Source organism: Agrilus planipennis, unplaced genomic scaffold (genome assembly GCF_000699045.2).
Source record: "Agrilus planipennis isolate EAB-ADULT unplaced genomic scaffold, Apla_2.0 scaffold180, whole genome shotgun sequence".
In the NCBI taxonomy this organism is placed as follows: domain Eukaryota; kingdom Metazoa; phylum Arthropoda; class Insecta; order Coleoptera; family Buprestidae; genus Agrilus; species Agrilus planipennis.
The window spans coordinates 161,121-179,301 of NW_020442427.1; the positions used below are offsets into that span (position 1 = coordinate 161,121).

Here is an 18,181-nt window from a genome sequence, read left to right on the forward strand (position 1 = left end):
TATATATTATAAGGATGTAGGATATTGGTAAGAGAATAAGGATTTGTATGAAAACAAAGGTTACTGGTTTTTAGACTTACGTAAAATTAATGTCAATAGTCTAATTAGATGGTATCTATTTGGTATATTTTGGAGTTTGATGGAATTGTAATTATTGTAAGAACAGTAAAACCATCTAAAAGTTAGAAAACAATTTGCATTAAAATGTGATCGTTTATAGAAGTGATCTTTATAATTTTGCCAAATGATACAGACGATAAGTGAACTAACTGTGGCAGTTTTAGCAAGATTTCGGTATTGAGAGGTATACAGCAAATTCCATAAAATACCCCAAGAAGCTAAAATCTCAGCTATACGAGAGGGGTGGTCGCTTTGTTGAATTGGCGGAAATGATTTTACTGAATTTATGAAAGAATGGTACCGGGACTTCATCATCATCATCATCATCATCATCATCATCATCATAAGGTCGTCAGTCCTAAGACTGGTTGGACACGAACCTCCACTCTTTCTTATCCTGAGCTAAACTTCGCATTTTCTTAAAACTAGAACAGCCTACATCCTTAACTATTTGCGAACAGTAATCTAATCTACGTCTACCTCTACCCCTCTTAACTCTTGTTTCTGCCTCTAATAGGTCTCTGACTAGACTTTCATGCCTGAGAAGGTGTCCTACCAACCTATCTCGCCTATTTTTTATTGACTTCCATAGAGTCCTCTGTTCTCCTACTCTTTCCAATACCTTTTCATTTCTAACCTTTTCTACCCACGATATCCTCATCATCCGCCTATAACACCACATTTCGAACGCTTCTAACCTTTTCCTTTCCGCCGCGCCTACTGTCCATGTTTCGCACAACACCGTGCTCCAAACATACACCTTTAACAACCTTTTACGAATTTCTAAATTAACCGTTCGCGAGCATAGTGACTTCTTTTTATTAAAGGCGACACGACCCTGTGCTATCCTCTACTTTATATTCCTACTACTCCTTCCATCGTGACTTATCTGACTTCCTTGGTATCTAAAATCAGCCATTTCTTCTAATTTTTCGTCTCCTATCTTTATATTCGCTCTTTCCCTACTTTTTCTTCCCTTGCATACCAGTATTTTAGTTTTACTTTTATTTATTTTCATACAGTTCTGATCTGTCAGTACCGCTTCCATTTTATTTAAAGCTATTTCTAAGTCCTCCTTGCTGGATGCTAATACTGCTATATCATCTGCAAATCTAAGCATACTAATCTTTTGCCCTTGTTCATCTATCCCTACAGTTGTACTGTCTTTAATGATGTTGATCGCGTCTTCGATGTATAGATTAAAAAGTAGCGGTGACAGTGTGCATCCCTGTCTGACTCCCTTCCAATATTTACTTCTCTACGTTGCAGCCCCAACTCTATAACTGCCTGCTGCTCTTTATACAAACTAGGTATCACTCTTCTATCTTTGTAACCCATCCCTATATTTTTAAGTATATTTAACATCTTGTCCCATTTAACATTGTCAAAAGCTTTCTCTAAATCTACAAATCCTATGTACGCACTCTTTCCTTTTTCTATCGTTTTCTCCAAATGCAAAATACTAATCTCCTATAAATTTTTAAGGTAATTCGGTATTTAGTTTTGGTTAACAGATTTAATAATTCTTATTTTCAGCTGTACACTACGTTAGAGAAATCATAATTCCCAAAATTTGAATAATGTGCCAACAGGTTCCTACATCCCTTTGGAGTTATCTGATATATTGGAATTTTTTTTAAACAAACGTTCTCACTTAAAATGTTTAATTTCAGGTTGGTATGAAGACGACTGGTTCGTCAATAATCTTCAAAAGGAGAACATTAACTGCACTGCCCATGAAATGCGTATTGCTGCAGAAGGCCATTTGACAACGGAGGCGCTCATGTGGAACCAGAACCGAAATGAGAAGACCATCTCTGGAATGACAGCGGACGAATTCCAAAACCGTCTCAACAAAGTTTTAAAGAACGACGGTCACGACATTGATCACAAACGTTATCCCGAGGGATACCAGGAAGCACCTCTGGCTTACGATGCCGTATGGGCTGTTGCATTAGGTGAGACACTTAAAACACTCGACGTGTATCACATTTTTGCTTATTTTTTACAAAGGCGTGATATCGGATTTAGTAATAGCTGTAAAAGGAGGTGTATCTCAGGGGTCACATTGCGGCCCTTCACTTTTTCGTTTGTTGAGAACACTCGGGCTTTAATTTTTGCAGACGATATGAAACAAATTTTATGAATAAACATACATACAATTTAGACATCTTTCAGAAGTGAGTTAGTTTAATATGAAATATTATTCTGAAAATTCATTTCTGAATTTTTACCCACTACACACTACCTCAAATTAATGAGGGAAAAATTGTTGTTGTTGTCACACCTCCGCCGCGAATCGAACCCTGGACCTTTGGCTTTACGCACCAATGCTCTAACCACTAGGCTACGAGAGATGACAACGACAAACCGTACTTATTAGGTCACAAATCATCGAACTAATGTAACTACATACCGAATATAATTCCCTCATTAATTTGAGGTAGTGTGTAGTCGGTAAAAATTCAAAAATGAATTTTCAGAATAATATTTCATATTAAATTTTATGAAGTTATTCATAATGATCGTAATGGAGCCTTATTTCAGTACTAATTGTATGCTACAATCGAATAGTTTTTCGTCCATAAGGCTAATAAGCTCTTAAAAGTGTATGACCTTGGTATAATGCTGGGCTCACAATTTTCGTTCTAACCTTATGTATCAGGTATGTGTGTTACAAACCTTAACGAACGCTGTCTTTAATAAAATATTCCCTTGAATCGAGTAAATGTATGTATCGTTGGCTCATGTAATCTTTCTTTTCAAGCCTTAACCATATGTCTCCTCAAAACGTTAATTTTGTTTAACTTTGCATGATAAGTTTAGAAAATACACTCAAGTCGTCGCCATTTTACCTTACCGGCAATCAAAATAAACAAGTGAATGAAATGAAGTAGAATGAAATGAAAGAACTGTTTTATTTTACAAATTTGTTACTAATCCGCTTTCAACATCGTTTAAAAACTTGATCGGAGTTTTCTAAATACCGTAGAATACTATTCGCTTTATGAGTTGCACGAATGCCAACATTGTAAAATGTTTTATGAAGTTCATTTTGAATAATTTTCCACATTTTTAGATTGCTTGCGAAGGCTGCATAATACGATCATTGTTCAGTTACCGCATTTTTATGACGTCAAACGTAGTCTACCTTTTCTATCAATGTTATAAATGATTAAAGGTCGGTTTTATTTTATTCCGTACTTAAGTGAATTCAACTGCCTTTCAACAGGACCATTAATACTTAATTTCATCCTTAACACCCACCGGCTTGTAAATTAAACAAATGCTTCCCACAAATACCGTTCGTTAATTATTAAAATCTCCGCTCATTGACTTCTAATGACATTATGGTTACGCAAAGTCGTTAATAATTTATTGTTTCCCTTTGTTCCACAATCAATTTACGTATGGAAGAAAGATTACTTCAATCGCTGGCGGAAGCTCTATTAAATGTATTTATTGATTGCTATGGTCATTCTCAGTCATCAATCTTTTTTAATATTATTCTGTAACTGTAATTCAAAAATGATGGAGAAGTTTTGTAAAGTCCTAACTAGAAAACTTAGAATATGCAATTGGGACTAGGGCAACTTTTGGTCATCAAAATTATGCACAAATTACCTACAGTATATCTGCTTCGTACCCAATGATAACTGCGACTATGGAGTGTATACTTCATTTACTTTCTCTAGCGATTTGCCCCTTTCAATATTTTGAATGCGCGCTGGCAAAATCGTAGGTAGGGCGAAAAAAGCTCATTATACTCTCGACTCTTATTCATTAAACATCCTTTTTCGTACAGTACCTGCCAAAAGTTTTGTTCAATCACGAATAGTAGTGCGAGTCGAAAACAAGCGTTAAAGCCTTTAATATGTCTTCAAATATAAATAAACATCTCGTTGATATTTTCAGTATTAATTGATACCAATAACAGTACATTTGAGCAATTCAATTGTAGTGGATGTAATGGTCAATTTTTCCGTGCAGTACTGTACGGATTGTACGCTCCTCACCGGTTAAGAGTTTGGCCGAGAGTCGTCTCCTTCCTTTTCTGACCTAGTGCTGTTCTTTTCTACTTTGCGCCGGTCAAACTCAAGGTCACATCGCTACAGAAACTAAACGAAGTATAACTCAAGAGCTGTTAGTTATGTTGCAACGTACTGAATAAATAATACCATGTTTCACCTTCTTAATGCGAACTCGAGTCAACAAATGGCACCCAAGGGAATGGTGAAAATTAATCTCAGCGGACGGTGTCTGAAACGCCTCAATGTGTATATTTCATCGCCAATTAATTACTGTGGTATACCATTGTATTAATGAAGATTCGCGAAACTATAACGACGGTAATCCGCAGGAACCCCCCAATGAATAATAATTAAAAGCTTCTGACCGAAACAAATTAATGATTGAACATCTTTCAAACCATAGCACACGGTTATGGTTATTATGAGTTACTTTATAATAATTTCGGCTTTAAAGTCGTTAATAAAATCGAAAATTAACATGAAATATCATTCTGAAAATTCATATATTCAGTATATATAGTCACATTAGTACGACGGATCGTTAACCTTGTAGGTCGGTTGGACGTGGTTGCTGTTGTCACCTCTCGTAGTTTAGTGGTAGAACATTAGTGCGTAAAGCCAAAGGTCCCGGGTTCGCTTCCCGGCGGGGGTGTGACAACAGCAACATTTTTCCCTCATTAATTTGAGGTAGCGTGTAGTGGGTATAAAATTCAAAAATGAATTTTCAGAATAATATTTCATATTAAACTATAACTCACTTCGAAAAGATGTGTAAATTGTATGTACGAAAATTAACATGTGAATTGTTTTGAATAAATGACCATCGTATTATTTAACATGCAGAATTCATCACGATCATTATAAGATCGTCAGTCTTAACAGGATTGGACACGCACCTCCACTGTTTCCTATCCTGACTTAATCATCACATTTTCTTAAAAGTAGAGCAGCCCATATCCTTAACTATTTACGAACAATAATCTAATTAGTGAAGACAATTTCCATCATCATAAGGTCGTCAGTTCTAAGACTGGTTGGATAAGCTACTCCATTCTTTGCTATCTTACATCCTTAACTATTTGCGAACAGTAATCTAATCTAGGTCTACCTCTACTCCTCTTAACTCCGGTTTCTGACTAGCCCTTCATGACTAAGAAGGTGTCGTACCAACCTATCTCGTCTATTTCTTATGGACTTCTGTTATCCTATACTTTCTAATACCATTCATTTCTAACCTTCTCTGTTCATGGAATCCATCTTCTAACCTTTTCTCTTTAAAGGCGACTCGACCCTGCGCTATCCTCTGCTTCATATGACAATTTCCAAAACAAAATAATTTAACATTCCGAATTTACACCCATATCTCGATCAAAATTACGTAAAGGTATCCATGGATGGAATCATATACTATTGTGTTTTTAATTTAATTCTTTTGGGAGTGACATTTGATACATTTTTCTACTCTCTTGTGTATGTTTTTTATATTTCTGGATTATCGTTCGTTCTCTAACGAGGTCTCTCCTGCCAAATTACGTGCGGGATGAAAAGCTAATAAAACAAAAAAGACCACTCAAGTAGCTTCCTTTCTAATCATCCCGACTGTAAGTACCTAGTTGATCTTCTGACGCAAGTCCATCAAGTCCGCTTTTTTATGAGCGTTGTTCATATGTATATGTCAGGAATAAAATAACGTTTAATCGAAAATGGCGTCTGTCATAAAGAAAACGGTTTTATAAGAGTTAACGAGTCAACATAAAAAGAGAGTTGTCAAGTTGCCGCAATGGCGTATGCTGAATAATTACATCGTGCATTGATTTGAAATTCAAAACAATACTTTTCATGACCCAAAATGATGCCCGTCGAATACGTTTAAATTTGAAATCGAACATTTTTTATAGATCAATCAAATTTATCTCTGCGATTTGACGAATTGTTTTACAGAACTGCTATAAAAGAGTTAGTCTATAGAACCTTTTTATGACTACGCATTACATGGTGTATGCAGTGTGTTGTATAAAAAATGATTTGGTTTTACCATTATTTTATTCTGGACAGGATGGAAGAAAATCGACGTAATTATAGCGCAATATATTTTCTCAATATAATTAGTCAAAAAATTAGATATTATTGTAAATTGTCAAGATTGATATGAACATATGTTGCTATACATGTTTTCTATAGTTTTGGTTTAATAATGTTCCTTTACAACTCTTCCACCATTGTAACATTAAATGGTACTAAAATAAACGAAGGTTTAACCTACCTGTATGCTGTAATATGTATTCATTCGGGATTATAATGTTAAGGAGAGAGAAAACATTTGAAGACTTCACCATTAATAGTAAAAAGTCAACGAATTACACGTAGACACACACTTATAACAGTGAATTGTTATCAAATAATTAACAGTTTCGCGCATGCACTTGAGAAATCAAATTAAATTAGTGTAACTTACTTAAATTAACGAAATACAAATTCAGACAAGTCATTTGCAACAAAAGAAAGCTCAAGAAACCGAGAGCAAAACGGATCGAATAAATATTGTCCTCGAAAGGTGACTGAGTAACCGAGTTAACTCCGATAAACCGGCCGTGCACTTTGTGAAAGGTACTGCATAAAGCTGGCATGTCGTAATAAGACGACGCTGCGCAAACTTCGCATTTTACATGTCTAATAAATTCTAGTCGGATGCGCAGATCTTCCGCGGTTTAACTCCTCGAGTAGCACTGACTCTGGCGTAATCACACGAATTTTGACGAGATGTGATTTATTTATAGACATGAATCTAACGAAAATAAACAACACTGGAAACAAAATTAGGAGATTGTTGTTGGGCTATTGGGGTGCTTTTCGAGATCCATTTTAACCTTCACGAATAAATAATGTAATAGTTCTGATTTTATTGTCATTGCAAATTTCTAATGCTATGGTCATAGTTAAATTCTAAGCATCCTTCCAACGTGTTCTGTCGTGAACCATGGAATTTTGCTTTTTGAGACGTTCCTCCATTATCTACTGACGGCATCTTACACAAGTGGTGACTTAGTTTGACTAAAGGCTGTGCTGAATCAGCCCCAGCTTGGTTATTGTTGAAGATGTCGTCAACAAAGGATGGCAAAATGTCTGACAAGGCAAAATTCCAAGGAATTTTACGACAAAATGCCCAGAAGAAAAGCTGAAAACATAATATTCCTAAATTTTTCCCAACGACTGTTTCATACAACGTCCATATGTCTCTTACCATCTTTGTTTTCTTTCAAAAAATATCTGTACAAATCAATTTTCTTTTTGAAAAATTACCTACACTTTAAAATAGTTATGACAGGAAACGTTAATCAAGGAAATTTACGTACATAACCTTATATTTGATATTCTGTATGTGATACCTTTTGTTCTTCCATTTTATTAACGTTTGGGAATCGATGAATAAATTTATTCATTTGGCATGGTATTTTACAATGTAAACGACAATTCTATTTGCCTGCTATAAAGCTCTACCATATTACATTCCAAAGCTTTAACCCTGACTTTGCTCAGTAGAAAAATGCCTGTTACTAATATTACGTACTCAATCACGTAGGATATCATCAGGGTCTAAAAATCTGACACGGAAGAACATTTCATACGCATCAGACAATCGGAAGAACCCTGAAGATTTCCTGTGTGATCGTAGATGGAACATCAACATAGTGCAAAAGATGCAGAATCCTGAATTTTACCGGAAGCAAAAGTCTACTAAACTCGAAAATTCTTTTCCTCTAAACCCCCTTTCATCATCATCATCATAGGGTCGTCAGTCCTAAGACTGGTTGGACAGGTACCTCCACTCTTTCCTATCCTGAGCTAAACTTCGCATTTTCCTAAAACTAGAACAACCCACATCCTTAACTGTTTGTTAACAGTAATCTAACCTAGGTCTACCTCTACCCCTCCTAACTCCTGTTTCTGCCTCTAATATGTCTCTGACTAGACCTTCATACCTGAGAAGGTGTCCTACCAACCTATCTCGCCTATTTTTTATTGACTTCCATAGAGTCCTCTGTTCTTCTATTGTTTCTAATACCTCTTCATTTCTAACCTTTTCTACCCACGTTATCCTCTACCGATCCTGTATGTATTACTCTAAAGTCCCCACTCCAGAAGTCTCCAGCTTCGGGCCAACGGACTTCACTAATGCCTACTATATCTAATTCTAATCTATCCATCTCTACTTTTACATTGTCTAATTTTCCTACTTGCCTCATTGTTCTAACATTCCACGCTCCGACTCGTAAAATATTGCACCTATCCCTATTGCACTTATTGATGACATCTCCCGAGGTAGTCCCCGCTCGGACATCCGAATGGGGGACTAGCTTACGTCCGGAGTGCTTTGCCCCAGAGGACGTCATCATTTAATTTTTGCGTGCGTTATACTCGGGATCATAATGTGGTGGTTTCCCGTTGCCTTCCACATCGCAGTATTATGCATCAGGGTGCCATACCGATCCTCGTGATCTCTGCTACCCTGAGTACTGAAAGAGCTGCTGCCTTCTTTCAGGGACTTGTCTTAGTTTGGTTTCTCTTTAAGAACCCCTCCATCACGGTTGAACCTATGGTCCGGCTTCCTAAATCATCGAAACTCGCAAGCCGATCCACCCACTCTAGTTTGTGGATATTCCTTTTACTGAACAGTCCGACGTTTCGCTCAGAGTTTTTAAGCATTCCAAGTGGATTTGTTTGAGTCAAATGAAAAAGGTAGCTAGCACCTTCAGTTAAACAACAACAGCTAATGGTATGTAAATTTCTTCAGAAACATGGGATTGTTTGGTAAAAAAAAATTTAAAGATCGTATTAAGTATGAAGTAAAGAGACAATATCAACGTTTACAAAAGAACCACAAAGCAATATTTTAAATGGCAACGTTTCGCGCGTGTTTTAATTAATCAAATTTGTCGAGCTGAAGGGCGTGATGATATACGCGGTTACGTCGGTTAATTAACTCTAATAACAATTCGGTAATTAAAGAGGTGATTAATGAAACGTTCTGTATGGATTTCGCAGGTACCAAGCTAATGGATACTGAAAATTACCAACGGAAAAATGTAATTAAAAGCGTGGTAATACTACGCTGAAATCCCAGCAGAAGAACTGGGCTGCACAATTATTTGAATTAGACCTGTTACCTCTAATATTCATGCTATAATTTACACGCAGAAGTTTCTAAAGTCACGGGTGAATTATTAATATCAGAAATCAAAATACTCTTTGACCGGGCTTAACCTCATTGGTGAAGGTATGTCTGACTTTTTAGGATTACTATTTCAATCTGAAATCCACTGAAAGGTTTCGCCAGATAGTTGCAATCAAAGCGTACTTATGTAGATTCCTATACTAACTGGATTTATTGACCTAAATTGATGATCCAACACACACAAATAATTAAATTATCATAAATATAACCTTTTAAAGCCAATACGATGTCTTTATAATGATTAATTTCTAAATTTTCAACCTAATCTTGTTATAAAATTGAGCATCCAATTTCAAATACCTAGGTAAACATATAGACCAAAGGGTAAAGGTTATTTGGCACCAAATTCATAATTCTGTTAATTACTAAAACAGGCTAATGCTAACTTTTAGCTAATCATATAAGTAAGTGTTGGCATTGAGCCAAGGGAGGTATTGGTAAGGGCAATTCGTCTTTGTTTCGCCCGGCGACTGATAACAATCAAGTTGGAGTTAATTAATATCAATCTTTATTGGTAAAGATATATTAAACACTAAAATTGATCTAACAAATTTTAACTCTTTATATAAAAAGTTCTAACATCCACTAAAGTCGTCGCACTGTTAAAACAAAGAGAACAAGAATTTACTGAACAGTTAGGAAGCAACTGTCGAGTCGTTAAAATTGTTAATTAAGAGAATAGATATTAATAGTATTTTCATTTGTTACAGCTTTTAACAAAACAATGAACCACCTTCATAAGTACGGCAAGAATCTCAAAGATTTCAATTATAACAATAAGGAGATAGCAGACGATATTTATTCAGCCATCAATTCCACACAGTTTCTAGGAATATCTGTAAGTATACCCACGTGTAGCAGATAGCATATGATACCTAACCAACGATACAACATGATTTTAATTTCTGTAATTTCGTCCTAAAACTAATTAATCAAAAAATCGATGCTAGTGATTTTGTTTTCTTTTGACTCATAAATTTCTTTGTGCATTATCAATTCGACATAAAAGCTAAAAGTATGCATTAAAATCAACTCTAAAATTACTTACAATGTGAACATTCAAAAGCAGTTTTGTTGTTCTGTTTACTTAATGTCCCATGAACAACCAGCGCTGGAATCAGTAAATATTATTCTATCTTTCATTTGTAAGATCAAAACCGTTTTCAAACAGAATGATATCGTCCTGTCAATTATAGAAATGATTTAGCCTTCTTCTTCCTTTGTATTTTCAAAACTGTTACATTCGTTCAAGTACGTGTAAACTAGACGTTACATTGAATCCATAAATGAAAGAGAACTTGATGTTGGAATGGAAGGTGTGGAGAGGTGAACAAGTAGAGAGACCTTTATCGGTGACAAGTCGTATATTTCAGGGAATGGTGGCATTCAGTTCCCAGGGTGACCGTATTGCTCTCACTCTGATAGAACAGGCCATCAACGGAAATTACGTGGTGCTCGGTTACTTCGACACCCAGGCTGACAATCTCACTTGGTACGATCGGGAAGTGTGGATAGGTGAGTTTCGTTATTATTTTGTCAACCGACCTGACAACGCCATTACACAGTTTATTAGAGGCTGATAGGAACAAGGCGTCGGCGACGCCTGCAATCATGAACTGAACCGATTTAATAACAAAGCTTCAAATGAAATCAAATCTTTTTACTACGGAACACAGTAGTTCGAATAATGAAGCAGCACATTGCTATGTACGAAATCACAACAGGGCCAAGCTTGATCCAAAGATTGTTCAATTCTAGTCCGACATTGGCAACCAATTTCTTCCGTTGGACCAAGCATGTCTGACAGCCAATGCCAAATCAATACTAATCCAAGATTCGACAGCCAATAATTTTAAGTCAATACTTAATAAAAATATTAGCCCATAATTGGGTAGTTAATACTGAACCAAGAATTGGTAAACTTAAAATTAGGCAGCTAATATTATGTCAAAACATAATGCACAAATCTAATCCAAAATATCGCTTTCTAAGTTGGCCAATACTTCGTTGCCCAGTACTAAATATACCTTGGCGAAACGTTTATATACCTAGCCTTGGCACTCAAAAGCTTGACCGAACTTTGATCCAATATTGACAAATCCATACTTGACTGGCTAGTATTAGACCAAACTTGGTAAAACGTAAATAAACTTAACCCTGACATTTCAATATTGCCCAAACATTGGACCAGTACTGACAAGCCAATGCTTAGCTGTTCCAGTCTTAGACCAAACTTGGCAAAATGTTAATGTACCTAGCCTTGGCATTTGAAGATTGGCCGAATTTCAAACCAATATTGACAAGCATATGCTTGGCTTCTCATTACTGGTCCGAGTTTGGACGTGTCATCATGTCCGGCATTTCCTACATGGGTTCTTAATAATACGTTGTTAGTTTTTATTTTGGAATTCCTGCCTGGAGACTTGGTCCAACACTGTTCAGTTCTAGTCAGACATTGACAACCAATATTGGACTAAGCATGACAAATGCCTGATTTATCTCTTCGGCCCAAGCCTGGTTGCCAAGCTTAGTCCACGACTGGACAACCAATGCTGAACCAAGACTTTATGAACTACATTAGCCCAAAATTAACCCAATTTTTGGCAGCCAATATTGCACCAAGATTGAAAATTAGTGAACAATATTAACCGAAGATTATACCACGACTTATGAAATAAAATTAATCCAATAATGGGTAACTGCGTTGCTTTCCATATTTCCCAATACTTCCTTGCCAAGTATTGAATATAACATGGAGAGACGTTTATGTGCCTAGCCTTGAAACATGAAGATTGACTGAATTTTGTTCCAGTATTAACATAACCATACATGACTATCCAGTATTAGACAAAACAGTAAAACGTTAATAAACCTAGCCATGGTTTTTGAAAATTGCCCGAACTTTGGGCCAGTTTTGAGAAGCTAATACTTAGCTGCCTCAATATTGGACCAAACTTGGCCAAACGTAAAAATTTACTTAACGTTAGTGTTTGAAGATTGATCTTTGAACCAACATTGACAAGCCTATGCTTGCCTTCCCACTACCTCACTAATGGGTCGAGTCGTTTTGCCAACTGAAGTGGTCGGTATTACGTAGATACATACTCATTGAATATTTATTTTTAAATTACGTTCAAATATTATTAATGTTACCTACCATCAATATAAATATAAATAGAATATTCATTCGGCTATTCAAATATGAATAAAATTATATAATAGCACGTAAGTGTATGAAGGATGCAAATGAAATTGGCTAGAAGGTGCTATAAAATTTAATAAGCAATAAAACATGATGGTAGACGCAAGATAAGTGAACAATCTACAATTACACAATACACAAGAGCAATCACAATACATCCTACTGAGTCCACGTCTGTATAACTACTACTTTGGGGTGCAGTTTACACCCTACCGATCGTTCAAAAACCGAACACGTGCATTCGCAACCCATTCCCTGATCTCTGTCGCTCTTGCTCTCATACTCCCAGCGTTCATCCACTCTCTCGCTCACTTTTACGTACTCTTTGCATTTCATATCTACATTGCTACATATGATATCACGGAACGATTATGAGCATGGTCAATACCTCCCGTAGGAAAAATTTCCATTCAATTTTCATTAAAAAAATGCCATTAAATTACCACTGATAATAATTAATGGTAATAAATGGAGAATTGTCATTGGGATTCCCATTCCCGAACTCAATGGGATTTCCATTGCTAAACGCACTGGCATTACCATTGCTGAACGCAAGTACCTGAACCAAGACACGTGTCTGGATGTCTGGCTCTTCATCATTGTGTTTAGATTTTTTTTCACTTGCTTCTGATAAAACTACATCACTCTCACAGATGACTTCAACCTCCTCTATATTCTGGCATAGTTCAAAATCATCAAACAATACTTCTAATGTAGGCTTTTTCACTTCTGTAGGGGTTGTTTAATAAAAGGCTCCGGGTAGTTGAATACATATATAATAAACATAATAATGAATATAAACAGCAAACAGCAAACGAGTAACAAACAGGAACTAAATATATACAACTTATATACAATATTCAATGTATCGCGTCTTCCAAAATACATAGGTCTTCGTGTAATCACCATAAATATGTCTTCTGTCTTTTTTGAGCAAAAATGCTCAACGTCTAAATGAAATATACCGTTTTAATCAAACATCTTACCACCTTGCTTGCCTCTCACTCTATTGCCGTGGTGGTCCCTCACGTACCCCCAACATGCACGCATAGGTAAAACTAGATTATTGATTTTCCACCACCTAATTGGCAATATCACTACTCTTGCACCTGGGCAAGCAAAAACTGTATCGAAAAAGGCTAATAGTATATGTGGCCAGGAATTATATTGTAAATGGAAACAATTATTTTTCCATTTATGCCAAATGGTTTTGAATGGAATTTACAAATTTTCCATTGATTCCCATTGAAGTTCAATGGAATTTTTTTCTACGGGGAATTATTGTAAATGGAAACAATTATTTTTCCATTTATGCCAAATGGTTTTGAATGGAATTTACAAATTTTCCATTGATTCCCATTGAAGTTCAATGGAATTTTTTTCTACGGGGAATTATTGTAAACGGAAACAATTATTTTTCCATTTATGCCAAATGGTTTTGAATGGAATTTACAAATTTACCATTGATTCCCATTGAACTTCAATGGAAATTTTTCCTACGGGCTGCTCCAAAAGTTTTAAAAACTCTAATAAAATGTTAAGAGATTCCTTCGGAAAAATAGTAAGTAGCTGTAGGATCACGTAACTTCTGATTTTTTTAGGGATTAAGAACTGCATATTCATTACTGAAGCCTAACCTACAGATAACAGTAAGCAATGTCATTATTCCGTTACTTTTCTACATGAATCCATAACGAAATTAATAAACTAATTTGATTACCTACCAAAACTAATTCATCCCAGGACCTAACCTGGGAATGTCGGATATTACAATTTTGTTGGTTTTAATTTAATTTTACCATTACATTCCTACATGTGGTGGTAATTGAATTTGATGCAATTATGAATTAAAGCAAAACACTACAATTGCATATAGATAATATTATGTTTTATAAATATTACCGAATTAAATTCAATTTATATGCTGATGTAACATCGTGTGTCTAGTCTTTCGTTCATTACTTCCGTTTCCATAGTGCCTCCGACCGGCAACAACGCTTACTTACACATGATTTAGCCCAAGACGAAACATGAGCTTATAGGAGAAATCTTATCCATGCACTAGCGCACAGTGCCTACTTTTATTACGTACACAGTCCTCTAGCGTTATACCAAGAATGTACACATCAAGTATGTTGCCGAAAGGGATTGCACTGTTTGAATTCAATTAAATTCTTTTTCCTCTTTTGGAAGCTGCTTGAACACAAACTCTTCCACATACATACTATAACCATAAAGGTTACTATCAGATCTTTGTAATAAACAATTTGATCCTAATTGCTTTCGAATGTTTGATTCTTCTTCTCATTTTTCTTATGATAGGTATCAATAAACTGCGACAATAGCTGTTGCTTTTAGTCCTCAAGAAAATATATAAGAAAAAATTTCCTTTTCAACGACTTGTTTCAGCTGATGGTTATTGCTAAGATGAGACATAGTGAAGGGTTAGGTATATGCTATAGGGTTGTTCGGAAAGTTATTTCGTTTTTTCCCGACAGAGGATTTAATTGTATTCTTTTGCACCCAACTTCACATTTAAGCCGTATAATTTTTATATGCTTTGAGAGCTCATATAGCAAGGCTTGTGTGTGAAAAATTCCAATTAATTCTACGCAGTAGTTTTTGGTTGGTGCCCTTTTAAATATGGAGAGCGATAAGCAGCATTTTCGACATATCTTACTGTTTTACTACAGAAAGGGTAAAAATGCTGTTCAAGCCAGAAAGAAATTGACTGATGTGTATGGAGAAGGTGTGTTGACAGTACGCCAGTGCCAGAACTGGTTCGCTAAATTTCGATCCGGCAATTTTGATGTCGAAGATGCACCACGTTCGGGAAGGCCGGTTGAAGCTGATAAAGACGCGATAAAGGCATTAGTTGATGTGAACCGGCGAATAACAACACGTGAGATCGGATTGAGGTTAAATTTATCAAATTCAACAGTTTATGACCACTTGAAAGGCCTGGGATTATCCTCGAAGCTCGATGTATGGGTTCCCCATGTTCTCACAGAGAGAAATCTGTGTCGCCGCATTGACGTCTGCGATTCGCTTCTCAAACGTCACGAAAATGATCCGTTTTTGAAGCGCATCATCACTGGGGACGAAAAATGGGTTGTATACAACAACGTCAAACGCAAGAGGTCATGGAGCAAAAAAGATGAACCGGCTCAAACCATTTCCAAAGCCGATATTCACCAAAAAAAGGTGATGCTGTCTGTTTGGTGGGATTTTAAAGGAATCGTTTTTTTTGAGCTTTTACCGGATAACACAACGATTAATTCGGAAGTCTACTGTCATCAGCTGGACAAACTGAATGATGCACTTCAACAGAAAAGGTCAGAACTAATCAACAGGAAAGGTGTAGTGTTTCACCAAGACAACGCGAGACCTCACACAAGTTTGGCCACTCGGCAAAAGCTTTTACAGCTTGAATGGGATACAATGCTACACCCACCATATTCTCCAGACCTGGCACCATCGGATTATTATTTGTTCCGGTCACTCCAAAATTTTTTAGACGGTAAAACCTTCACTTCAAATGAAGAGGTCCAATACCTCCTCGATCAGTTTTTTGCCAGCAAAGACCAAAAACTTCATGAGCGTGGAATTATGCTACCACCAGAAGGATGGCAAAAGGTGTTGGACCAGAACGGTCAATACATAATTTAATAAAGTATTTGCTTATTATACCAAAACTGTCTTTCATTTCCACAAAAAAAAACGAAATGACTTTCCGAACAACCCGATACATTCCATCCCCAGTTTTTAAATCCGTCTTCTCCGTCAAGTGAAAATCAGAAACTATAAAGGAAAACGGTTCCGTCTCAAAAGGATCGTGACGAGAAGAAGTAGTAAAAGACGTAGAAAGCCATTTCCTTGATCAGAAATGGGACATGACACCGCACTGCGATAATCTTTAAGCTGTAAGATACTCGAGGATAAACTTATCTTAAAGAGGCTCTTAAATTCTTCCTGAGTACAAATAATCCCGATTTTTTATTCTTGAGCGGAAGGAGCAATTTCCGTGATGCTTACAAAGCGCCGACGAAATAGCAGGTAATAAAACACAAACCACTATCAAAGCCACGCGGTTCTTACGATTGATTATTGGCCATCAAACGATGCCTTATTGAACGACAAATTAGAAGCCTGTTAACAAGGGAACGGTGTGCGTGAGAGGGTTGTAGCGTCCCTTCGATCCCGTTCGCCCCATGATTCGTTAATACGTAAAACGGTTCGAAATGGCCCAACATTGTTGGAATTCAGAAAACCGGAAGAACGTGCTCTAGTGCACGAAACCCGAACTGGCTTGATTGGGAAATCATTTTAAGTAAAATTGGTCGTAAAAGGAGGAAAATACCACTTGGGATGCATAATTCATAAACCCTCGCACAATTTGTAACGTTAGATGACTAAGACATCCTGGCACTGTTTCATAAAATTCAATTTCATATGAAATTGACCGTTGATTCAACAAATTGCAGAAGATGATAAAAACTAAGGGGTTTCCTATTTGAATAGAAAATAATAAACATAAATATTATTATTTTTATTGTAGATGTAATCGATTTACTGTCTTGCAGGTACTTTTTTTGTAAATAAACAATTTGCATGTGTGCTTTCTAATGAAGGGATTATAATATTTTGTAATAATGTTATGTAAACCCTTCTAAAATACGTAGGAGGTTGTGGTTATCAAGCTCTTCATGTTTAGAAACAATAGCGTCACACGAAATCACCCCTGAAAGACGTGATTAATCCTTTAAGTGGTAAAATTTAATTACTTTCTGCACAACGAAAATGTTCATAACTTCGCCCTTTGGTTTAGATAACTGAATTTAGAATTTAGGTTCCATTAACACAGAGTTAGATAAAAATGTCTTCCTAACATTATAGGGGGGTAAATATTATAAATCCAGAGTAAATTGCAAGTTAAAATATACGAAGTAGTAGATGGCGATACATCTTGGATTTGGTCGAGAATGCTGATGACCTCATAAGGTCGAAATAGTCATGGACATCTGGTTATCTTATCAAAAAATTAATGACCAAGAACTTAATAAGTTTAAATTAAATAAAGAATATAAACACAGCTAATACCTCACCCCTTCAACACTAATGGAATCATGAGGAGTAAACTTTGAAGAAGTCATCAGGTCCAAGAAAATAATAAAAGAGACATTGTAGCAATTTCTGAACAGTCCTTAGAAGAGTCTTACAGCTACAAGAGAAATGTGCAAGTAATCGCATATTAAAAACTTTGTTTGGATCGCTTCCTAGTGAAACTGAGAAGATCAGTTAAAAAAAAAGAAACTTCCACGTCATTGACATCATCAACTGTTATCATTCTTTTTTATTCTCTTTTCTACAAAAAAAAACGCATTGCTTAACTTTCTTCCGCTGATTTTTATCTTTCTGGAAACATTGCGTCTATCCCTATATCGATTTTTCCATAAAACTCCACTTTATATGACCGTCTCTCACTATACCAGATAAAACACATAGCGGTGGAATTGCCTTTATTTACTGCTCACGCTTTGCATACTGACGCAGGCCATAAAAATGATGCAAGCCACAGCTTTCACAGACGTGTAT

General features: G+C 36.1%; 1 protein-coding gene and 1 long non-coding RNA gene across 5 annotated transcripts in view; one reads left to right on the forward strand and one right to left on the reverse strand.

Annotated features, from left to right (window-relative positions):
* The window catches only part of LOC108740569, a 123,119-nt gene extending 116,323 nt beyond the window's left edge, over positions 1-6,796 (reverse strand). Inside the window, exon 1 of one of the 2 annotated variants that reach the window (XR_001938362.2) lies at positions 6,415-6,796. This is a non-coding gene — a long non-coding RNA (uncharacterized LOC108740569). The remainder of the gene's footprint in view (positions 1-6,414) is intronic. The other variant, XR_001938359.2, reaches the window with a different exon arrangement.
* LOC108740568 (gamma-aminobutyric acid type B receptor subunit 1) overlaps positions 1-18,181 on the forward strand; it is a 172,165-nt gene that overhangs the window by 106,880 nt on the left and 47,104 nt on the right. For all 3 annotated transcript variants that reach the window (XM_025980234.1, XM_025980233.1, XM_025980232.1), the window contains exons 9-11: positions 1,794-2,078; positions 10,095-10,222; positions 10,758-10,899. In XM_025980234.1, coding sequence (XP_025836019.1) covers positions 1,794-2,078; positions 10,095-10,222; positions 10,758-10,899 — 555 coding nt within the window. The remainder of the gene's footprint in view (positions 1-1,793; positions 2,079-10,094; positions 10,223-10,757; positions 10,900-18,181) is intronic.